We start from the raw sequence: 21,279 nt of genomic DNA on the forward strand, positions 1-21,279 counted from the left end.
GACAGTAATTCTATTCTCTTCCTCAAATACATCGAAGCATGATGTCATTACTTTTTCTCTCAAATGATACTGCCTGAATGATATAAAATGTAAACTGCAAAGACAAGACACAGTTTAGAAGGATACATTCCTTGTGGTGAAGATGACACAAAAAAAAAACCTGTATTGTGACTCAAAGTTTATTCACAGAAGAGTTCCATAAAAGGAGAGCTTCAACACAACACCTTTCACACAACAGATCTCTTTAGGGGCAGGACATAAACAGAGCAGCTTCACTTCATTGGCTACAACTACACCCACATGCAAATGCGTTGTCACAGAAGGCACTGCCTCATTCCCAAACTCTGCACATAAGCTCCAGAGAGCAGCGGCAGACAGCAGCCACGGTCCTCTCTTTGGTTTTCTCCGTCATTGATTTGATGAAACATATGGTGCTTTATAACCTGTAAGTATGTTTTGTACTGAGATGAAAAAAAATGCCATCACCTAGAATTTTAGGCAGCTGTGTCTGTTCTGCAGCACTGTTTCTAGCCATGTGTACGGCTTTTTTTATTGACTGTTGTTTAATTTACTGACATGTTTTATGTGTTTATAATCTGTTTTCTTTTCTTTTTAAAGACCATAGGGTGTTTGAGGGAGTCCCTGAACCAAGACAGCGGATTTACTACGGTCTGAAAATGAATTGTGCAAGGTAGGAAGCTGTTTCCATTTAATTCTGCATGTGGTAATCACATTAAAGCTGCAAAATCACAGGTCATGATGATACATTTACATATATATGATGTATTTAAATTTATTCCATGTCTTTGTAAACAGTAAATCTCATTTTGACCCCATCTTGTCTTCTTCTACAGAGTTTTACAGGCTTTAAGCCATCCCCAGTCGGCTGTAATACCAGTTGACCTGGCCATGTGTCTGAGCCTCAGCCAGCGCCAGCCTCTTTATCAACTGCTGTCCATGTCTCCTCTGAAACCCACACAGCATCGCACTCAGCCAAGTGACAGTCTGCCGAAGGCCGGCCTTCCCTCCTCACATCACCCATCCTCATCCTCCTCATTTTCATCGTCATCGCTGTCCTCCTCTTACATGTCTTTGGAGCGGCGGAGCTGTTTCCGCAGGGACAGTGGCGGCAGTGCGAGCAAGAAGCGTGTAGTGTTTGCAGACGCCAAAGGACTAGCACTCACTGCTGTGCGTCTGTTCATTCCTGAGCCCTCTTCCCCTACTTCTACCCTGCTGATTAGACCCCCACCAGCCAAACTGGAAGGCCAACAGTCAGTCGCCAACAAAATGCAGCGCCCCAAGTTGCGGCTGGGTTTCCCTCAGCCAACACTGGACTTTAAAGCCTTCCTTGGACGCTTGCGAGAAACAAATGTGCAGCTGGAAAGCTGCAAAATTTCAGAGCACTCCTTAAGTGGCAAAGTGTGGGCTTTCCATGTCAGCACTGAGAGGGCTGTGCATGTGAGGGTGACCTTTGACTCTTGGCGGAGCCATCATGACATTCCCTGCACGTTCTTGCAGCAGCAGCGCTGTGGGGGTTCTAACGTGGATGTTTTCAGCTTTGATTTAAGCTTACCCCAGAACATTGATCCACAGGAACGAATGGAGTTTTGTGTGTCATTCAGGCCCGGTCATGCTGGCTCCTTGGCACACTGGGACGACAACAGGGGGCAGAATTACAGAGTGTTCATGGAAAAAGATGAAGCAAATGCTAACCAAAGCAACCTTAGCCGTTTTTACCCCTCACTCACAGCGCACCGCCCGCCATCATGGCCTTCACACGTGTCTACTGGTCTGCAGAACTCCGATGTACAGCATCTTCAGAGGACTTTGTCAAACAGAGTCAGAGCAGACTGGAAAACCCTGTGTTCAGTTAAATAGACCTGTGAGATAAGCATATGCTTTCTCAGCAGACCTGTGTGTAATTATCTGATGTGAATATTTTATTTATCAAGTATTTTTAAGACACTTTTTGCTTTAAAATGCGCATAAACTATGTAAAATCTCCAGTGCTGGATGGCCTGAAACCCACTCTTTAACATGGCTCACATTCATGAGCTCAACTACCCTGCTGAAATGTGAATATTATATTCTGCAATAATATTCTGATTAAATCTGTTGAAAAGAAAACTAAAGCATTCCTTTTCTCTTTTTTCCCCCTCTGCAGAATTTAAATCCTAATCATCCAACACAGAGAAGCAGCTTATGGTTAACTCTGTAATAGTGCACACTGTACATACACATTGTACTAGCGCATATAAGCCCTGATTAGGATGCCCTTGGGGAAAAGTAAAAACATGAGACCTGCATTAGCTCAGGAGAAATGTACCAGTACACAAAGCAATTACTTTAACAACCTTTCATACTTGCAGCTACTAACCCATTTCTTTCAAGCATGGTGAATGAAGTATTGCTTATGATGTGCACTCACACCGACATTGTTGCTCTTGGCTCGGGTTCCAGGTGTGTGTTTTCATCCTGTACGTCACGCATACCAGACAGAATATGTCAACAAACTGAAAGATCCTCTGGGCAAGGTGGAACGCTCGGTTTGAATGGTACAGTCTGTTCCAGACGCCCGATTTACCTACTGTAAAGAAGTTGACTAACATGCTGGGAATTGTTGCTTCTTGTATTGCGCATGACTGGTGATACAAATAGCAAGTTACCATGGCAGCATCAGGGCCGGCATGTCCTTTGGATAATGTACGGGCCTTGTTTTTACATGCAAGGGTGGAGTCATCACGAGATAAGGTATCATTCACAGTGAGAACGTCTCCCGCTCTGCCTCTCTTGTTCCATTCCTTCTTAGTCACCTCTCTTTTAGACTCGTCTCTTTGTCCTTCCCTGTGTTTTTCTCTCAGGCGACTGTCGTCCCGCAACTGACACCTTTGGGAATTGCTGCAGCTGAGTGATATCAGCTGGGAGGTTGCATGTGAGCGGTTCGCACATGTAGCTGGTTTTCACACCTCGTAGCCCAAAGCATTCATTTATTTATTGGACCAAACGGTGTTGGCTGGGTGTCAGGTGTAACCTAACATCCACCGAAAGATTAATGAAAGAAAACCACAAACTCAAGATACACTGTCAGACGATAAAAATTTATGACTTCCAGTTTGTCATGTGGGAATATCTGAGGCACATTGACTTGATATTAAATCATGCTTTTGTCACGTAGGCACTTTAGTCTTAAACTTGGAAATTAAGTTTAGGAAAAACTGTCACCAATACTTCTCTTTTGGTTGGTATGGACAGTTCACATGTAGTCATATATCATTTCAGATTTAAAGGGTCTTTGATCCTCATGTTAGTCGAGTTTTACTTATCCGTAATGCTCAGTAAGGTCAGGAGAGGCCGAAACATCACATACAGTATTACATAATGGTTTAGTCCCATAAGCAGCCACTCAATAAACAAATACAACTATGAAGCTAAAGCAGGAGATAAGCTTTGCACTAGTACACAAAATTTGTGTTACATTTATAAAATAGGCTTTGAGTAACAGAATACATCATGCAAATGTATGGCATTAGATGCCCAGGAATAAAAATAAAGACCTTGAAATGTGAATAAGTGTCTGAGGTCTGGATAATAATGTTCAACCTTTTTTAAAAAAAAAAAAAGAAAAAGAAAAAAGAAAAACATGACTTACAACCAGATTTTTTTTGGCCACAAATGCTGTCTTATAACCACAGGAAAGCAAGAAAAGCCTAATTGAATGTAAGAAACAGCACTGGAAACAACATTGGAAGCATTGTATTGTTGTATTTCTGAAAAAAAAAAAAACACACAGAGACCATGGTGTTAAAAACAATTTAAAAATTAAAAAAAAAAAAAAACATTTTGCGCTAGATTCTATAAAGACAATAGAATCTGTGCTTCTAGGTGCAACCAAGAACAACAGTCACATGACATAAAATATTTCGGCTGAACTGCATGCAGGCCGTGTTAGATAAGAGAAAAGCATGGGAACAAATTTCAAATGCAAGTCCCCGAAGCCGCAGCAAACCACGCCCCCTACACAACACGCCCCATACACAACACGCCCCCCGGCCCCTTACACACCATACCCCCGCCTGCTGTTGGTATGGTGGCACGCAGGTAGAGAAGCAGTAGAAAAAGAAGAAGAAGGCAATGCGCGCCAATAAACCAGGAAGAAGAAGAAGAAGATGTCAATGCCCATTCAGGCAATAATACCTGACTGCAGCCGGTGCTGTCCCCCGAAGCCGCAGCAAACCACGCCCCCTACACACCACGCCCCCTACACACCACGCCCCCCGGCCCCTTACACACCATGCCCCCGCCTGCTGTTAGTATGGTGGTGCGCAGGTAGAGAAGCAGTAGAAGAAGAAGAAGGCAATGCGCGCCAAAGCATTAGAAGAAGAAGAAGAAGAAGGCGGCAATGCGCGCCAATAAACCAGGAAGAAGAAGAAGAAGATGTCAATGCCGGTTCAGGTGTATTAACATTTAATAAATTAACACTTAATGTCATTTTAACTGTACATTCCCAACCGACTGCAGTTGACAGCAGCACGTAGGTCGTTTACATTTTGGGAAGATATTGACATTTAATTTAACGTTAACGTTTTAGACATTTTGCTCTGCAGAAAGAGCATTAATTACTTTTTTTCAAATGAACTATTTCTTTAAACTCAATACCTTAAAAATGTCAGTGTGTCGGCTTTTACATGTGTTAGACTATATATGAAAATCAGAGTAATGAGTGAGCAAGGGATGATAACAGAAGCAGTGGGGGAACGCGGCACATATACTCAGAATATTTGTATTTTCATTTAACTCAACATATCAAGCTTTTTTTTTCTTTTTTTTTTTTTCCTTTAGCAAAAATATATTCAAAGAATAGTTTCGGTGATATGTGTGTTGATTAAGTTTGATTGAAGTGTAGTTTACAGTTCCTTTTATTTCTTTCCAGAAGAAGATGTATAAAGTGAGGAACTAGGCCTATGATTTTTTTAAAATAGTATTTTATTCTCCTATTGACCAACATCACAACATTTAGGGAGGGCACATGCCCAGAGCTCTGTAAAGTGGGAGTGGACACTTTTCAGTGCCCTAATTTCCCATTTACAAGGCCACCAGAAATCTGTTGTTAAATATGGAGGTAAGTTCAACCACAGATATTGATAAAAATTTTGTTAATATCAATGCCATTATCGATTCCCCTTATTGATCTGATTCTTTGTCAATTATGTTATAGATTTATGGTCAGTAGGCTATTCTATGTGGGGAAACTTAACCGTTCTATTATTGTCACTGTTAATCTTTTGACTTGCTCTATACTTGCTATTTTCTTCCATTTTGTCTCATCAGTGACAAACAGAGCTCTGAAGTCCGAGGACTTGTGTACTACTTTATTGACAACAAAACAATGAAAGCTGTTGCTGGCTGTTTCATGTCTGATTTTTTTCTAAAATAAAACTTTTAAACTTTTGCGTTTTAAGGTACACATTTTGAAGATGGGTGTGTGGTCATTTATTTTACTAGTCTTGTGAATTGTATACTTAATTCAAAAATATTGTAGCCTACTTAATTCTAAATAAATACATTTTATTTGTGTCAAAGGGCCAGCGATCTTTTGTGTTAACCCATAAGAAATCATCACCTCTGAGTGATATTTATGGCATGTGATGTAGTAGGCCAAGCTGTGACACTGTGGCTCTAGGTGTAAACAACCTATTTTAATTGAAATAACTGGTACTAATTATTATTATTAGTAGTAGTAGTAGTAATAATATATATTAATTTTAGTTCTAAATAAACTTGTGTACATTAGTCCAAAAAAAAAAAGGCTGCATGCACCAGATTTAGCAGAAAGCTAATTTTCATTTGCAGTCCTATTTATTTACATTGCTTTCTGTTTTTTGTTTGTTTGTTTGGTTTTGTGTTTTTTGTTTTTTTTTTTAAGTCAATTTATTGTATCAAGCACATTGTTTGCATTGGAAGGAATTGAATGGTGTGAATCAACCGTTAAAGTTGGTAAAATTGCTCCCGTTATTGCATTACTGCTTTATTTCCCTTCTGTTTACATTTGACATGCTGTGGAACCCCACAGCCAGGTAGGGTCATGTGGGCGTGGTTTGTAGGGGCGTGGTTTGTAGGGGCTGTGCCTTAGCTCCGGCTGCAGTCAGACCCTTCTCCATCCCGCAGCAGTTCACAACGTTTCCGGCCTCATTTACTACTGCTCATGCGCAGAGCCGAGAGCGGCTATTAGTGGTACTATTATTTAATACCAAGTTTTGGTAATTTAACATTTAAATTGCAGCTTAATGTTGCTGTGTCATTTTGATCTGTTCTAAATATGTGAATGGCACTGAGTGCACACTGTAGTCTGATTGCAGCTCAAATAAAGCAGCTACAGTTTCACTTTGAGACATGCTTTTGGCTATTTTTTCCTTTCTTAGAAAAGCAAAGTCTATGCTTTAATAGTATGAGGCTTTTGATAAAGCCATCTTAAACAAATGTACCCATGCAAATAAGGTATTTCCAAAGAAGCTTAGGAGGAGAGATGGTATCGGTATTCATAGTGTCATCTTCCTGTGCAAAGAGCTTTGTCATTAAGGTTTCTTCAGTGTTGACACAGTTTCGGTCTCCTGGCCAGTGTGTGGTACAAACATCAGCAGCAGAGCCACTTTTAGCAACCATGACGATGTGAAATGACACATTGTTGCTCAGACGTGAAAGCATATACACAGGGTATTAGGTTAGAGAAAGGCTTTTTACTGGACAATATGTGTTTTTGTCCATTGCATTTGTCATTTTACCCATTTTATCTTTTCACTAGCAGCAGGCACATCTGGATGGTGGCCAGCCACTGGCTGCCGGTGCTCACAGCACTGATGCTTGTGTTGTCTGAACAATAGTCTGAAGACTGATCCAGTGGGCTGCAGCCACAGCTGTGATCACAAAGAGGGAGCTGTGGGGAGCTAACAGAGGTGGCCTGCTGACAGCAAGACAGTAGGCTGTAATGACTAGATTCATTTTTTTATGGTGCTAAATAGCCTAAAAAGCCAACAGAAACAACTAAAATACCTATATTTATGGATAGGTTTGGCTTTAAAAATGACCAAATCTTTATCAAAACTCAACAACTCAACACCTTGGATATAAAATATGATGACAAATAACTGTAGTTTGTGAGTTATTTGCCTTACTCCATTGCATTTGTCTGTACTTGTGATTTAAAAAAGGTCAGATCACACAGTTTAATGCACTGATGAGTGTTGCCAGAAATGCTGCTTATTATTGTGGGGAGCTAATATTGCAATTGCATTACAGCGACTAAGGGTAGTTGTTGGTAGAATTGAATGGATTCTCAACTTGCTTTGCCCAGAGGCCTGCAAAATGACAGGAGGTCAGGGGCTAGTTAATATTCATCAGATAGAATTTAAAAAGCCCATATAGCTGTTCTTTCTTTCAAATTATGTACTTTTAATTGAACTGAGTGCTGCCAATGGGCATTATTGAACATTTACATTTTCAATAAAAAAAAATAAAATAAAATTAAGTAAAAATAATAAAGTTCTTTTGTGAATCTGATTTTTTACAAAAAGGTGAATGGGCCAGTCAGCACCCTATCATGGGCCTGATTTGGCCCTCGGGTCATAAATTGAACATTGCTGGTATGTGGCTACTGCATCTTTGGCTTGTTTCCTGTAAACCTACATTTTTGTACATTTGTTAAGCAAAAAACACAAAAGATTGTGTCAGGCGGTGGGAATAATGCCAAATTCTAATTAATATGTTGTTTATAGGGCTGCAAGGTGGTGCAGTTGGTAGTGCTGTTGCCTCGCAGCAAGAAGGTCGCCGGTTCGTATCCCGGTGGGGGCGTGGAGTTTGCATGTTCGCAGTGTGGGTTCTCTTCGGGTTCTCTGGCTTCCTCCCACAAGGTCCAAAAACATGTTGAGGTTAATTGGTGATTCTAAATTGTCCGTAGGTGTGAATGTGAGTGTGCTTGGTTGTCTGTCTCTAAGTGTAGCCCTGTGATAGACTGGCGACCTGTCCAGGGTGTCCCCTGCCTTCACCCCAAAGTCAGCCCTCCCCGCGACCCTAGTGAGGATTAAGCGGTGTATAGATCATGGATGGATGTTGTTTTTATCTATTTATAGACTAATAAATAAATAGCAAACAAATTAAGAGTATATAACTTATCCAAGTGTGAATTATATTTTTAGAGAAAAAGATATGTCAACTTGCATAAGTGTACAAATACATGGTAGTAAAGAAAAATAACACAACTGTAAGCATCTGACAGGGTCGTACTTGTGATCCACATTCAGGAGGAGGCATATATGTGAAGTGATTTATTGATCGCAACAACTGCAAAATGAGACATTCAATTTAGCAAAAATGAACAATTTTTCATCTTTTTTGTAAGTATTTCCATTTTATTAGTTATTAGGCATAAATATTACAAAATGGAGCTGGCAAAATCTAGAAAAGTAAAAGGTAGAGGATAACGCCCTCTATTGATAACATGTTTTAAGATTTTATCCTCGAATAAATACTTGTCAATGAGGATAAAATTTAGGACAGGACACAATTACAAAAGACGAATTCAACACATGGAGGGAATGATGGATGGTTATAGGCGTTTATTGGCCCGTAGTTGCATATAAGATTGTGTAAATGTGCAACTTTTTGAAAATGAAAGGCCGGATGTGACGTGTTGAGTCATAAAATCTTCATCTCATACAAGTGATTGGATCTTTACTGACATTTGTCGCTGGGCAGGTGCTCGTTTTCGGGGATCCAAGGTGATCTGCCGAAACACTCTGCGGCCTTCCTGTCGCACTCGCAGATGAACATCTCGCATTCGTTGTTGTCGTCTGAGGAAGAGAAAGCAGAGAACTCTGACTTCGCTCTGTGATTAGCGGAAGGTCAGCAAGCACTACGACAAAGTCTTTCCTTTCTGCTGCTGTCAGAGTTCTTTTTGCTGCAATGTCAACACCTTCATAGATGTGAATCCTGAATATTTTGTACATTGGTTTTTATACATATTGTAGAGTCTGTGCAATATCATTATTTTTCTAGTTACGTACAAACTTGTGCAATATTAAACTCATGAAAGAATCAGTGCAGTACCATTGATATATGCATTGTTTTTTTGTTTTCTTTTCTATCCAGAGGAATTTGGAGAATGTGAACTAGTACTTGTGTATATTTTTGGTAAAAATATTATATTTTCCCACAGATTTTTCTTTTGCTTCTGTAACAATGCAAAATTTTCCACTGTGGAATTAAAATAAATAAATACATTTTAAAAATTGAGAATATTTTTTTTTAGTCCACTCACTGCCACAGGTGACCTTCCTGTTTGCCTCATCGCAGCTGTAGTCATAGAACTCAGTGTAGGGGTTGTCAAGGATGGGCCAGCACTCATCGTGCTGCATAGCATCAGAGTAACACTGGTCATGCACTTGGCAGCACCTGCGGGTCAGAAAGTCAAACACGACAAGTTTTGAAACAGACTGAATAGGCTGTTAAAACGTCATCCAAGTGTGAAGCAGAGAGGCTGATTCGTGACCTATCCAGATCATCCACAGGCGTGCCGGAGCCTCCCTTTCCACAGTAGCAGCCGTAGTCGGCGTAGTCCAGAATAGGCCAGCTATCAGGCATCACGCACAGGATCATGTTTCTGAACTGGTTCAGTGCCTTGTAGTCCAGGGAGTGAACTGAAGCACAATAACAGGGCGCAATCATGGTTTGTGTCGCGTCTTGTTCAGAACCGTGCAATATTTGTTGAGGTCGTGTACTCACCAGCCGAGAGGCTTACAGCCACAAGGAGCACGGTTTGGAGGACGTTCATCCTAACAGCCAGGAGATCAGTCGCACACTGTCTCTCACTCTTACACCAGGCTGCTTTTATGTACCAGGTGTGGAACCTCGCCTGTCAGCTGTTCATACGGCACACGGTCACATGGACTCAATATTCAAACACAAACCAGCATATGTGGTAGCAGACCACTGTTTTCACACACTCTGAACTATCTGAACACTGTTTTGCTAATATATTCTGTCTCGATGAGAGTTCCTCAATCAGTCAGTGGTGGAAAGTAACTAAGTAAATTTACTGCAAGTACAAGTACTGCATTTAGCTAAAACTCTGAGGTACCTGTAGTGTACTGGAGTATTTCCATTTTATGCTACTTTATACTCCCACTCCACTATATTCTAGAGGGACATATTGTACTTTCTGCTCCACTATAGTTATGACAGCTTTATTTAATTGACAGTCTTTAGAATGCAACACATTGCTAAAGACCATAAAGAGTCCATAGTTTCCAAGCTTTTTGGCTTCTGATTCCTTAAAAAAAAAAGTAGCAGACATAAGATTATGCCTAATCCTAGACTAAAAGAAAAAAAATAAATGAGGAAAACGTGAATAATGTTTCTGGGAAACTTGTATCTACCGCAGAGCAAGCTTCATCCATGCAAAACATTGTTTTAAAGCACGAATGACAGCGAGACTGACAACAATGGTATGCAAAAAATCACACACCAAAAAAAAAAATGTATGTGGGAACACACAGGACATACCGCAGAGGAAACTTCATCCATGCAAAACATTGTTGTCAGTCTCACTGTTATTCGTGCTTTAAAACAATGTTTTAAAACGGGCTATTTATGCTAATTTATGCACACAGACAACAATAGATCCATCAAATTTTGACAGAAAGCACATAGATCCTCTCTCTTAGGTTCAGTAAATGATACAACAGGTCATTTTTAAAGCTTCTTCTTTCCTCTCACAATAACAATGTGATTTTCATTTTATTTATCTGCTGTCCCTGTTTATAAAACTGCATATAAAGTAGTTCAAACTCATCTACAGCAGCTCCAACAGCAACGTGCTGCTGACACACTGATGCATCTACAGCCAGGTCATACACAGTCATATACCAGTCAGAGCCACCAAACCAGTAAACGGTTTAGCAATATTTGGCTGCTAATACTTTTTTCATGCAGGATTTTTTTCTTGTAATGGGGTATTTTTGTTTTGCTGTTTCGATACTGTCACTAAAGAGAAATGCTTAAAACAAGTATAATAAATACAACCAAATTTATATCAGCCTAGCAAATGCTTCCTTTCATTCTCCTTTTCACAGTTGCTATTAGAATGCCAAATCATGACTGCAGACAAATTTAGTTTGGGGAAAGTCAGCACATCGACAAAGGAAGATGTGATAATGTTTCAATAAAAGGCAGATTTGGTGATGTTTTAAACATTCAGTGTATAGAATTTTGTAGCATCTCACGGTGGAGTTTCAGATTGCACCCAACTGAATACCCCTCATGTCTAACTCCCCTTCCAAGCGTGTTGGAGAACCAAACATGTTGGCTGGTAAAAATGGCCGTCTCTGGAGCCAGTGTTTGATTTGTCTATTCAGTAGAAACATGGCTGTGCAACACGGTGGACTCTGTGGAAAAGGATCTGCCCCCTCTGTTGACTCCCTCTAAGGCAAGGCAAACACAAAGATTCTCATCATCAAGCGATTATACACTAATGAAAACAAGAGCAAGTGAAGGGAAAGAGGCATTAAAAATGATGTTCACTGAGTTCATGTGAGGTCGATGACTCCTAAAGAGGCTGCTTTGTTCTCAGTGACAATGATCCATTTATGCCCTAAAATGGCAAAGATGTAACTCTACACCTTTGCCGCCTTTACAATAAATGGATCTATGAATATGCAAATCAGTCCCCGTGTTCTATCTCCACTCAGCTCTCAGCTTGAGCACAGCTGCTCAACTTCAACTGCTTTCACGCTGTAAAGCTAGTCCATCCTACACAAGGGCAAGTTGCAAAAAATCCTTACCCATGGGGCTTTAAAAACAACAGGGACATGTTAGCAATAAAGCTTAATTAGAAGGGGTCTTTAAAGAACTATTTGGCCAAAAGTATATCTGAGTTTGAAGAAAATATGATGGAATGTCTTCCAAGAAGAGTGGAAGCTAATATAACAGTCTGACAATGTTTTTTTTTAATGAGATGTTCAGCAAATACATAGTTATATTTCTGGTACCCTGTTGATGAGTCTATCACAGTGCTCATTTTGAGGCTGACCTGAATCAGAGTGCAGAATAAATGTTTTCTGATATATTTTTACTGATTAAAAACAACTTATGTTGAGGACTGAGCAGCCTTGGTTGAGGTTTGCGTTCTCAGAGGGATTTTCGATCCATGTGGGCTCCAACCATGAATATAAATGTAAAGAAACATTCCAAGTCCCATTAGCATTAGCAAGCTCTTGCAGGGGCCATGACCTGAAAGGGAAGTCAAGGGTCAGAATGAGGTCGAGCAGCCGTGGTCAGACATTTGTAAGCTCTGGGTGTTACTGTGCATAACTGTAAATCTATGAATGTGTAAAACAGTCATACTGTTGTGAACACAGGAGGAAATGACCAATAACCTCATGAAAGTTGCATTATTTTGTAACCGCTGTAAAGACATTGGTAAAGACTATGTAAATTAGCATTCGCTGTTCAGTTAATTATTTGGTATGCTGTATAAAAAACAGTCCTTAATAATGAATAATAACATTTAAGCACATTTCTGCAGATGCTATTTTTTCGTAACTGTTATAATCTTAATTCCAAAAAAAAAAAAAGCAACATATTTAACCTGCATCATGACCTGGACCATCCCAGACTTCATGGTCAACACTCAGCATTTAGAGCACTTTAAAGGCAACTGAACAAAATCATTGGAAGAGAATGTTGTTGATTTTTTTAATTTTTTTTTCCAGCATGTTGTTTTTATTTTGGCATGTATGACTTAGTAAATACAATAATATGATGGGTAAAAAAAAAATCTAACCCTTATATGTAAAAGATGTTAAAGATGGGTATAAAACATGAACACATTCACTAATTCATTGAGAAAAAGCTGCTTTAAAATTCATTGTCCATGCAGGATCAGATTCAGTAGTGGAATTTTACATTTAAAAAAGCTGCAACATGTGGAAAAATAACCAAAACAGACTAAATTGATGTCAAAATTCTTACAGCAGTCCTTAAGGTGACAGTGAAGCATAGATTTTGTCATGACTGTTAATGAACACAAAGGTCTGTCAGTTATGATGTGATCATAAATAAAGCAAGCGGCATATTAATTTGCAAATTAACTTTTAATACAAATCTGTCTCAGAATGGAAATTGTAGGTCAAAAACATTTTTAATGCAATATATTTGAATGTCTAGCATCTTAACATCAATAAATAATTACCATGTTAGCTGTGAGACAAATGCAAAATCAACACAAATGAGGACTCAGCCTCTACTGGCCTACAGCATTCTGTAAAACTAAAATAATGAACATCATGGTTTCATTCATTTGTGGCAATCACACCCACCACAGATACCATAATTTGGCAAGGATACGTCGATGTTGGTTCGAGTTATTACATTTAACGTAAAACAAATTCCAGTCCTTCAAACGTCATGAAATCTACACAGACCATAAACAGTACAGATAAATTCACTATGACAAAAAAATAATAATAATCCTTGGAAACAGTGCGTGTCGATCCCACAACCCCATGCTGGTCCCCCCATCAGTGTTGTTTGACTCTTTTCATTTGCGGTTTTGTCTTCCTCAAGTATGTCCTTTCTGTTTAAATCAACATGATGCGAACATCACCTGATGGAAATTTGCAACGTTCAATGGTACGAACAAGTTGTGCCATTTCAACGAAGACAGCAGGGATCAACTATCAGAGGGTTGTACTGGGAAGCAATTTCAACATAGCCAGGCTTTCTTTGTTCAGGCTGGCTTGAGAAAACCTAAATCACAGATAACAGGTATCACAACAGTGGGTATGAGCTGTCTTTATTAATCCAGGCTTTCTGCTTCATACTCTGTAGCGCTTAACTTGAACTGAACCTATGTGCCATCTGCTTCAGTCAAGTGGGTTTATTTGCTCACAGAGAATCATCTCTTAGCATAGTGATCTAGCAGGTTAAAAGACCTTCATGACACTGAAAACTCTAATCTTGCAATTTTGTACAGCCCACTGAAGTGACTCTTAATTTAATGGATTAGTCTTTATAAAAGTAACTTGGCATTAACAGACACACTTTTTTTTTTGTTTTCCGTAGAGTGTTATCAACAGACGCAGACTAAAATGTCTCTGGACACAATTTGATAGATTAAGAACCAATCAGAGCAATGAAATGTTTGACATAGTGCTGACCGAAATGTAACGAGGCTTTAAGTGCAGCTGTTTGCTCTTCTTTTAGAGAAAAATATACCGTCCAGTTCTTTGAGAACTGACACGATAGCAGATTCAAATATTTCACACGAGTGGCTGCGTTAACAGCACTCTTCTATACAGTGATTGTATCAAAGCTGCCCCATATTAGATAAATCGATATGATTGAACTGGCGTGGGCAATGCCAGGTGGAAATTTGTTTGAACATGTGGGTAGGCCAAACACATCTGCCAAAGCCAATAAAACAGATGTTTTCTGAATTATGTGGTTCCCAGGCTGGTATTAAAGAAAAAACAAAAGTTACTTGTGCAATGTTACATTTAAATTTGCCTAAATTTTGGAAAAGGTAATCATTATTCTTCTGATTCATTGTCGTACTGCAAGTGCACATACCCTAAATTAAAGACAAGAAACTACCTAAGACGCATTTTGCTCTCGTCTTGACTGGAATGTTTTTGGCCACAACACTGCAACTAACTACAGAAAGACAATATGTGACAACAAAACAAACCACATCATCAACCAAATGTAGAAAAAGATATATATTTATATATATTACTAAATACTTCATAGAAGATATCTACTGTGCGCTGTGTGATCATCACCAAATAAATTTCATCAGTTTCAACATTAACAGCAAAATAAAGACATAGCTACTGCAGTGCATTGTTTCCTTCTTCGACTTCAAACATTCACAGTTTTGATTGAACTGCTGCTGCCTTCCGAACCATGGGAAAGACGACAGCTACTTTAATTCATCTGAGGTCTCCCCCCCTCAGCATTACCAGCCATTTCCTTATACTTCTGTCTGTTTTGATAACAGACATGTCAGTGCTCTACCCCATAGTTATCGTCTTTGTGTTCTACTAAGCAAAGGTACTGTTGCTGGAAACTACAGAGGGAAGTCAGTGAACAAATAAAGGCAGATTATGTCAGATCGGAGTGGCTGTGATATTAACCATCCTAAATGTGCAATTACTGGATATACAAAGAGTGTACAAGATATAGTCTCAGAGCGTTTAACCTCTTATAAACATTAGGTAATTTTCGATAATTGTCATGCAGGTGGCTGTCAATCTTTTGAAAGTTTGGGGGAAACAATACAAGCCTCCATACTTGAACTTTCCAGGCTCTGTGTGTTCAAAGTTCAGGATGGTTAAAGGAATGTCATCATTTAAATGATTTATACAGGCTTCCTTTAAAAGGAAACATCTGTTGAGGTTTTCCTACTGTTTCTCATTTGATCCGGTTCTATTTTATATTTTGCTTACACTGTATTTATGTGAAGCATTTAGTAAACACCGGTCCTGTATTTTACTTGCAATTAAGTTCAAATTCTACAAACTAAATTATTCCTACACCTTGTTTAGAGCTGCTTCTTGAAGTTAGGATGGATTTAACAGATTAGAACTGTAAGCGATATGAGATCGGACCTCATCTGGTCTCTCTATTTTATGCAAAAAAAACCCAAAAAAACACGTGGAGCTAATATTTTGTACACTCAGTGTACACTTAACACACTGGGATAGAATTGAAAAGACGGACGATCAGATGGGCTTGTATAGTAAGGTGGTAACATACTTCTTCTTGTAGCGGTGCGTCGCACTGAGCACCATCACTCCATCCTGTGACAGAAACAGATAACATGCAGGAAACATGAACGTTAAAAAACATGCTTACAGTTAAGATACATGTGAGCTTCATGGGAACAGCGGTATCAGTCTCACCATGTGTACACCAGTGTATTCAGAGCACATGTGGGCACGTGAGATTTGGTTTTAAGGCAAACTTGGGAGAAAAAAAAAAGGCAGCGATACCATGAATGGCTTTTATTGTGAAGCAGCTACTGAAGGTGTACCCTCATTATTAGAGGTTGACAAGTTGTTAAAGAAAATGATCCACATGATACTCCTGTTTGTGTGGAAAAAACTCCCTCATTGTGGGCTCTGATTACTTTGCACACAGCATCGCTCAGGTCTCCAAGGAAAATACAATGGAACACAATGCTTCCTGAAATTTTCCTGGATTTCCCATAACCAACAATTGAGCTTTATTTTCAAAGAACTGCTTTGTTGGTGGTTAACTTGAACATGTAAGAATGCTTTTGTTTATTTTATTTTTATTTTACCTGCTCCCTGTGCAACAGTTTTATCAGTAGTGGAAAACTACAAACTACCTTTCTTTCAAGAGAATGACACATAAAAAAACAAAATTATCACTGCAGGTGAAACCAAATGGAAAAAAAAAGTCAATAACTGACTATCTGACCAGCTGCCAACTGAAATGGAAAATACTGTTTGGCTTAGATAGGACTCCACAAGCAGGCTACAAGTGTAACTCTGCTTGTGTGTTCTATTCCCCCCCCCCACCCAGTTTTCCCCATTTAGCCTGACACTGCGGTCTGTATTTATATCTTGGCACCCACGTTTAGTTCGCTTTTCCTGTCACAATGTTGAAAGAAGGGCAATTATCTGTCCTTCAGCTTGTCCTTCTGTCCCATTAGCAGCTTGTTATCATTGCTGGCATTCCGCAGATACAATCTGCTGCGAACGCTTCGTGCAAGCTCGCTAACTGCGGCGGCAGTTCGCACTTTCTATAAAAAATGCTAACAAAGCTGGTCATTTCTCAAGTGTCACCACACACAGTTTTTCCCACATGTCAGCAGCCACATGCTGAAAAATATCAAACTGTATTCTGTGTCATTGACTCAACTTGAAGCCTCACCTTAATGGAAAGAGCGTAGAGGTGGTTGAGCATGACGTGGTTGGGTTCTGGGAGTAATGCAGGGTCACACTGGACATGAAAAGAAAAGAGAACCAGCAAAATGGAAAAATGAATCATTTTTTACCCATTTGCATATTTTGTTTTTCTTTAAATATCTTATACAGGATATTATTAAGCTTCAGATGAATCATTTATGTCATTTTATACATGTAGATATATTTTATCAATTACTGACTGTGCCGTTTGATATTTTAATTGAATGTATAAAGCAAAACCACAATGGGAATAGCAGTGACTACAATAAGTGGAATTGAACTGCAACACAGCTACTTACAGAAATCCCAGTGTCCTTGTTGAGGATGACCTGCAGGAGGTGAGGTGGGAGTATGGGTGGAGACTTAAACTTCTCTTCCTGTTTAGGTATGTAAGCGTCCTGATGATACGGCCCAGGAGGAGAGCTGGAGAGGTCTGATAAAGGAAGGGTGCAATAGTATGACTAAGACAGAGTGTAGTTTTCAAACATTTCCACAGACCTACATAGAAATCTTGGCCTTTTGATTCCCTGCTTTCAAATTTTGTTTTCTGCCCCTGTCAATCTAACAAAGCAGAAATAAAAATGAGTTTTCAGTGCTCACCTGACATGTCAGAGCATTTCTGCGAGTCCACCATTAGTGCATCAAACACCTCAAAGTCAGTTTTCTTCACCTGGATGATGTTGTTGACGGTGCCTAGCTGGCTGGTTATGACAGGCTGTCAGGAGACATGGCACAATCAAATTCACAAATAAAGCTCAATTGTACACACTTACCAGAGACAACATAATTTCTGTGACAAAATAACATTAATAAACTACTAAAGCATCCTAAAATAATGAAGACCAAGAGCACCCTGTCTCTAAACATGTTCTCCCTTGCACATTGTGTCACATTCACAATGCACAAAATGAATCATATCACATATCTATTGCTGTATTTTTCCAGAGAAACAGGATGTCTGTTATTTGCATGGTCATCGATATGGTCTGTCCCTCAGATTAATGCTTGCTGCCAGAAATAAAAACTCAAAAAAGGTCACATTCTACTGTAAGAATATTTGCTAACCTCAGCTGGGTCATGTGTCCACTGGCCGTCGACATAAAACTTGTATTGATGCTCCCCTTCAGGTAGGTCAACGATTGCCACAAAGGTGTTCTGACTTTGACAGATGACAAGAGAAGACACAGGTGAGTTAAATCAGTGCTTCTTTAACCTCGTCAATCAATATAATTTATCTGCGTTCTAATCAGTGAGCTTAATAATGAAGGTTAAGATACTTGGGAGATACAGGGAATTTGTGTATACCAGTTTGAGAATTGTGTAACAACAAGCTGTTTTAATGACTCTAAAGGTTAAATGATAAACATTTGAGAAAAGAAAAGAAGAATGATCCGTACACCAAACAGGCTCCCTTGTGCGGATAGTTCTTCTTTTCTTTTCTCATTTTTGACATTTTGTGATCCAGCACCCAACCCAGTGGGCCTCGGGGATGTGCGTGTCTTTCCTTCATCAGACATAAATGATAAACATTTACCAATGAAAAAAATTACAAGAGACTGTCACTAAAATATAACAGCCATGCATTCAAGGAACATCTGCAAAACATAGAATCCTCTGCAGTTCAGAACTTGTACTCACCTTCTAATAAGGGGAATCTTGTTGGCCCAGTTGTTGAAGGATCCAGACAGGTACACCTCCTTTCCATCTCCAGTCCAGCGAAAGACTGTTGGTCGGTCTAAAGTTGGCCCTTTATCTTCTGCTTCTAAGTCCTGCTGCCATGCAAGATACTCCTCTTTCTCTAAAGGGGCCTGAAATATCCATCAGAACCATGGTGAAATGTTCGTCATACACATTATGCTAAGAGTGGAGTGCTATGAAATCTATGGGCACCGAAGGACTGTGTTTCCAAAAGACATATGCTTCTGAGTCAGCAGTACGACTTACCTTCATATCTTCTCCGTGAAAAATATCTGCATCCTCTGGGCTATCCATCAGGATTTTTGGCCTCTCTCCCTCCTTGGTACCCCGGCTGTCCCTCCGCTGAGCCTTCTCCCCCTGGCCCATGGCAGCCCTTTCACTGCTTGTATTCCCCATGACTTTGTCTTCTTGTAAGCTGGTACAATGTCACTGTGAGGAAAGTTGAGCCAGTTGAGTAAAGCCAAGCAGGAACTCGGGTATGACATATTTTGAAAAAAACAAAAAAATAAACCAACCATATTAATCACTAATAGCTGCTAGTGGAAACTAAACTTGCTTTTTTAAAATCGGATCGCAAAAAGGTCCCTTTTTTAAATACTCTAGTTCCTATGTAAATTGATTTACAAAGACTTCAGCAGCAGAATAAACTAGCCTGCATCTGCATTGTCACAGTTCAACTGTTATGTTACTTTCAACATGATCCTAACATTTGTTTTAGAGTTATAACCATATCTCCGTCATGGACCAGTGTGTTTGTGTGATTACGACATTTTCTACACAGTACATCACATATGTTGTACGTTATTGTCTGACTATTTATAAAGTATTAAACTGTTGAAGTTTTTGAAACACACACATAGACACCGACATAAATACTCACATGTAGAGACTAGAAATCTTTAACTTGAAATAAACACATAAATCATTGCTTGGATTATATATGTAACCGCTGCACAGTATAAGTAAAGCAAGTCAGTTTTTAAAGCATACTTTCAAAGTAAATCAGCACCTTCATCTCTATAAGGAAGCAGCGGGAACACGACCTTGGCAGAATAGATCTGGCATTTACAGTAATGGATTACCTATTATACTGTATGCTTCTCAGGGCAAAATGAGCTTCATACTGTTATAAAAAGACACAGCCATAAATGTGAACCACTGCCAGAGGCAATGTGACCATCATCCCTACACCTAAGTGATTTCTTAGCGTAACATTTGTTACATTATTTCTGTGTTTCACTGGTGTATATAGTCTCACAGAAAAAATGTGTAGGTATTCAGAGTTTACACGAAGGTTGGCTCAAATTCTGTTAGTTCTGTTAAAAAAATGTCACGAATCTCCTAATTTCTGATCATAAAAAACACTAAAATACTTCACCTGGCATTAATGCGCATTATGAATAACAACAGTATCAGTATCAGTAAAATAATATTGAAATGCTAAGAAAATATTAAGAAAACTAGTTGACACCACAAGTCGATATTCTAGTGATATTTACGACAATAAAGCATAAAATAGATGTAATATTAAGAGGTAAATGTTATCCTTTAAAGCGTAACGATGAGACAGACGACTTCCTCTCTGAGGCATGTTGACATTTTAGCAATCATAGGTTGTGACCCGGGCAAAGCTAACGCTGCGTTAGCTTGTCGTAAAACCTGACCCGAAGAAGCTTCACAACCAGCTCTTGGGGAGTTAAAGCTTCATTCGCCAACAATGACTGTACAAGATGTAAGCAAGCTTCCAACAGTCGCACCAGAGTAACAACGAAAGGTAACGTTACACGGTTTACTAGAGCTAACGTCAGGTAGCAGCTAGCATCGGTGTGTTATGCAGCCGGCTAAACTTACGGGGCAACTGGAAGCTACAAAGTAGGTGGCTAAAGAATGAAAACACGGACTGTGAATGCGGAGACTTGCTCCGATTTTTACCTGAGAAACGGTTACCGTCGCTGCTATCGGTGTTAGCTCGTCAACTCCATTTCATCGGCGCAGAAAACAAAACATTTGGTGATGCTAAACAAACCCGGCCCCATTGTGCGCATGCGCAGAACATCAACAATGAAAAACGTACAATGTAATCAATTTTGTTAATGAAATGAAATGGAAAATGAAATGAAAAATACTTTATTTATCCCAGAAGGGAAATTCAATCTTGTAAAAAGCTCACTTTTTAAAAAAAAAAAAATCAATATAACATATATTATATACAACAATAATAATCATTCAGTCAGTCGGATTTGTTTTTTAAGGTGATGGCTGTTGGTTATGTTAAATGACTATAAAGACACTGTCCATCATGTTATGTCCTTTTACACCAAATAAACAATGTAAATATGTAATGTTAATAATAAAGACAAGCTGCTGATGAGAACTGGGTTTTAACTGTGGCACCGCTGTTGCAAAGCACACAAATTACAATCCAAATTAAGACATTTATGTACCGATTCCTCCCAGGGGTGTATCTCATTCACAATCTGGTGGTGGTTCACAATGTGGTAGAACGGTGCCGAAGCCTCACGTAGGAAGGGTTTCAGAAAAACAATCCTGTGAAACATTCTTTGCATGTTAAACCAGATGTTATTTTGCTTGACTT

General features: G+C 39.3%; 3 protein-coding genes across 3 annotated transcripts; 1 reads left to right on the forward strand and 2 right to left on the reverse strand.

Annotated features, from left to right (window-relative positions):
- Positions 1 to 336: 336 nt before the first annotated feature.
- On the forward strand, positions 337 to 2,127 carry ppp1r3c2a (protein phosphatase 1 regulatory subunit 3C2, duplicate a). Its single transcript, XM_008281802.1, has 3 exons — positions 337 to 445; positions 619 to 691; positions 855 to 2,127. The coding sequence occupies exons 2-3, from the start codon at positions 678 to 680 to the stop codon at positions 1,876 to 1,878; spliced, it is 1,038 nt and encodes a 345-aa protein (XP_008280024.1). The 5' UTR covers positions 337 to 445; positions 619 to 677; the 3' UTR covers positions 1,879 to 2,127.
- Positions 2,128 to 8,653: 6,526 nt separating this feature from the next.
- Positions 8,654 to 9,843, reverse strand: LOC103357302 (phospholipase A2-like). Its single transcript, XM_008281803.1, has 4 exons — positions 9,775 to 9,843; positions 9,542 to 9,689; positions 9,311 to 9,444; positions 8,654 to 8,843 (listed from the first exon to the last, which is right to left on the reverse strand). The coding sequence occupies exons 1-4, from the start codon at positions 9,821 to 9,823 to the stop codon at positions 8,725 to 8,727; spliced, it is 450 nt and encodes a 149-aa protein (XP_008280025.1). The 5' UTR covers positions 9,824 to 9,843; the 3' UTR covers positions 8,654 to 8,724.
- A 2,905-nt stretch (positions 9,844 to 12,748) lies between these two features.
- Positions 12,749 to 20,716, reverse strand: prkab1a (protein kinase, AMP-activated, beta 1 non-catalytic subunit, a). The gene is made up of 8 exons (XM_008281804.1): positions 20,616 to 20,716; positions 18,930 to 19,112; positions 18,624 to 18,793; positions 18,051 to 18,144; positions 17,586 to 17,700; positions 17,285 to 17,418; positions 16,951 to 17,019; positions 12,749 to 15,851 (listed from the first exon to the last, which is right to left on the reverse strand). Exons 2-8 carry the CDS (start codon positions 19,077 to 19,079, stop codon positions 15,774 to 15,776), a joined length of 810 nt encoding a protein of 269 aa, XP_008280026.1. The 5' UTR covers positions 19,080 to 19,112; positions 20,616 to 20,716; the 3' UTR covers positions 12,749 to 15,773.
- Between the last annotated feature and the right edge of the window lie 563 nt (positions 20,717 to 21,279).

The sequence above is a fragment of the Stegastes partitus genome, unplaced genomic scaffold (assembly GCF_000690725.1).
Source record: "Stegastes partitus isolate 25-593 unplaced genomic scaffold, Stegastes_partitus-1.0.2 Scaffold246, whole genome shotgun sequence".
Lineage (NCBI taxonomy): Eukaryota > Metazoa > Chordata > Actinopteri > Pomacentridae > Stegastes > Stegastes partitus.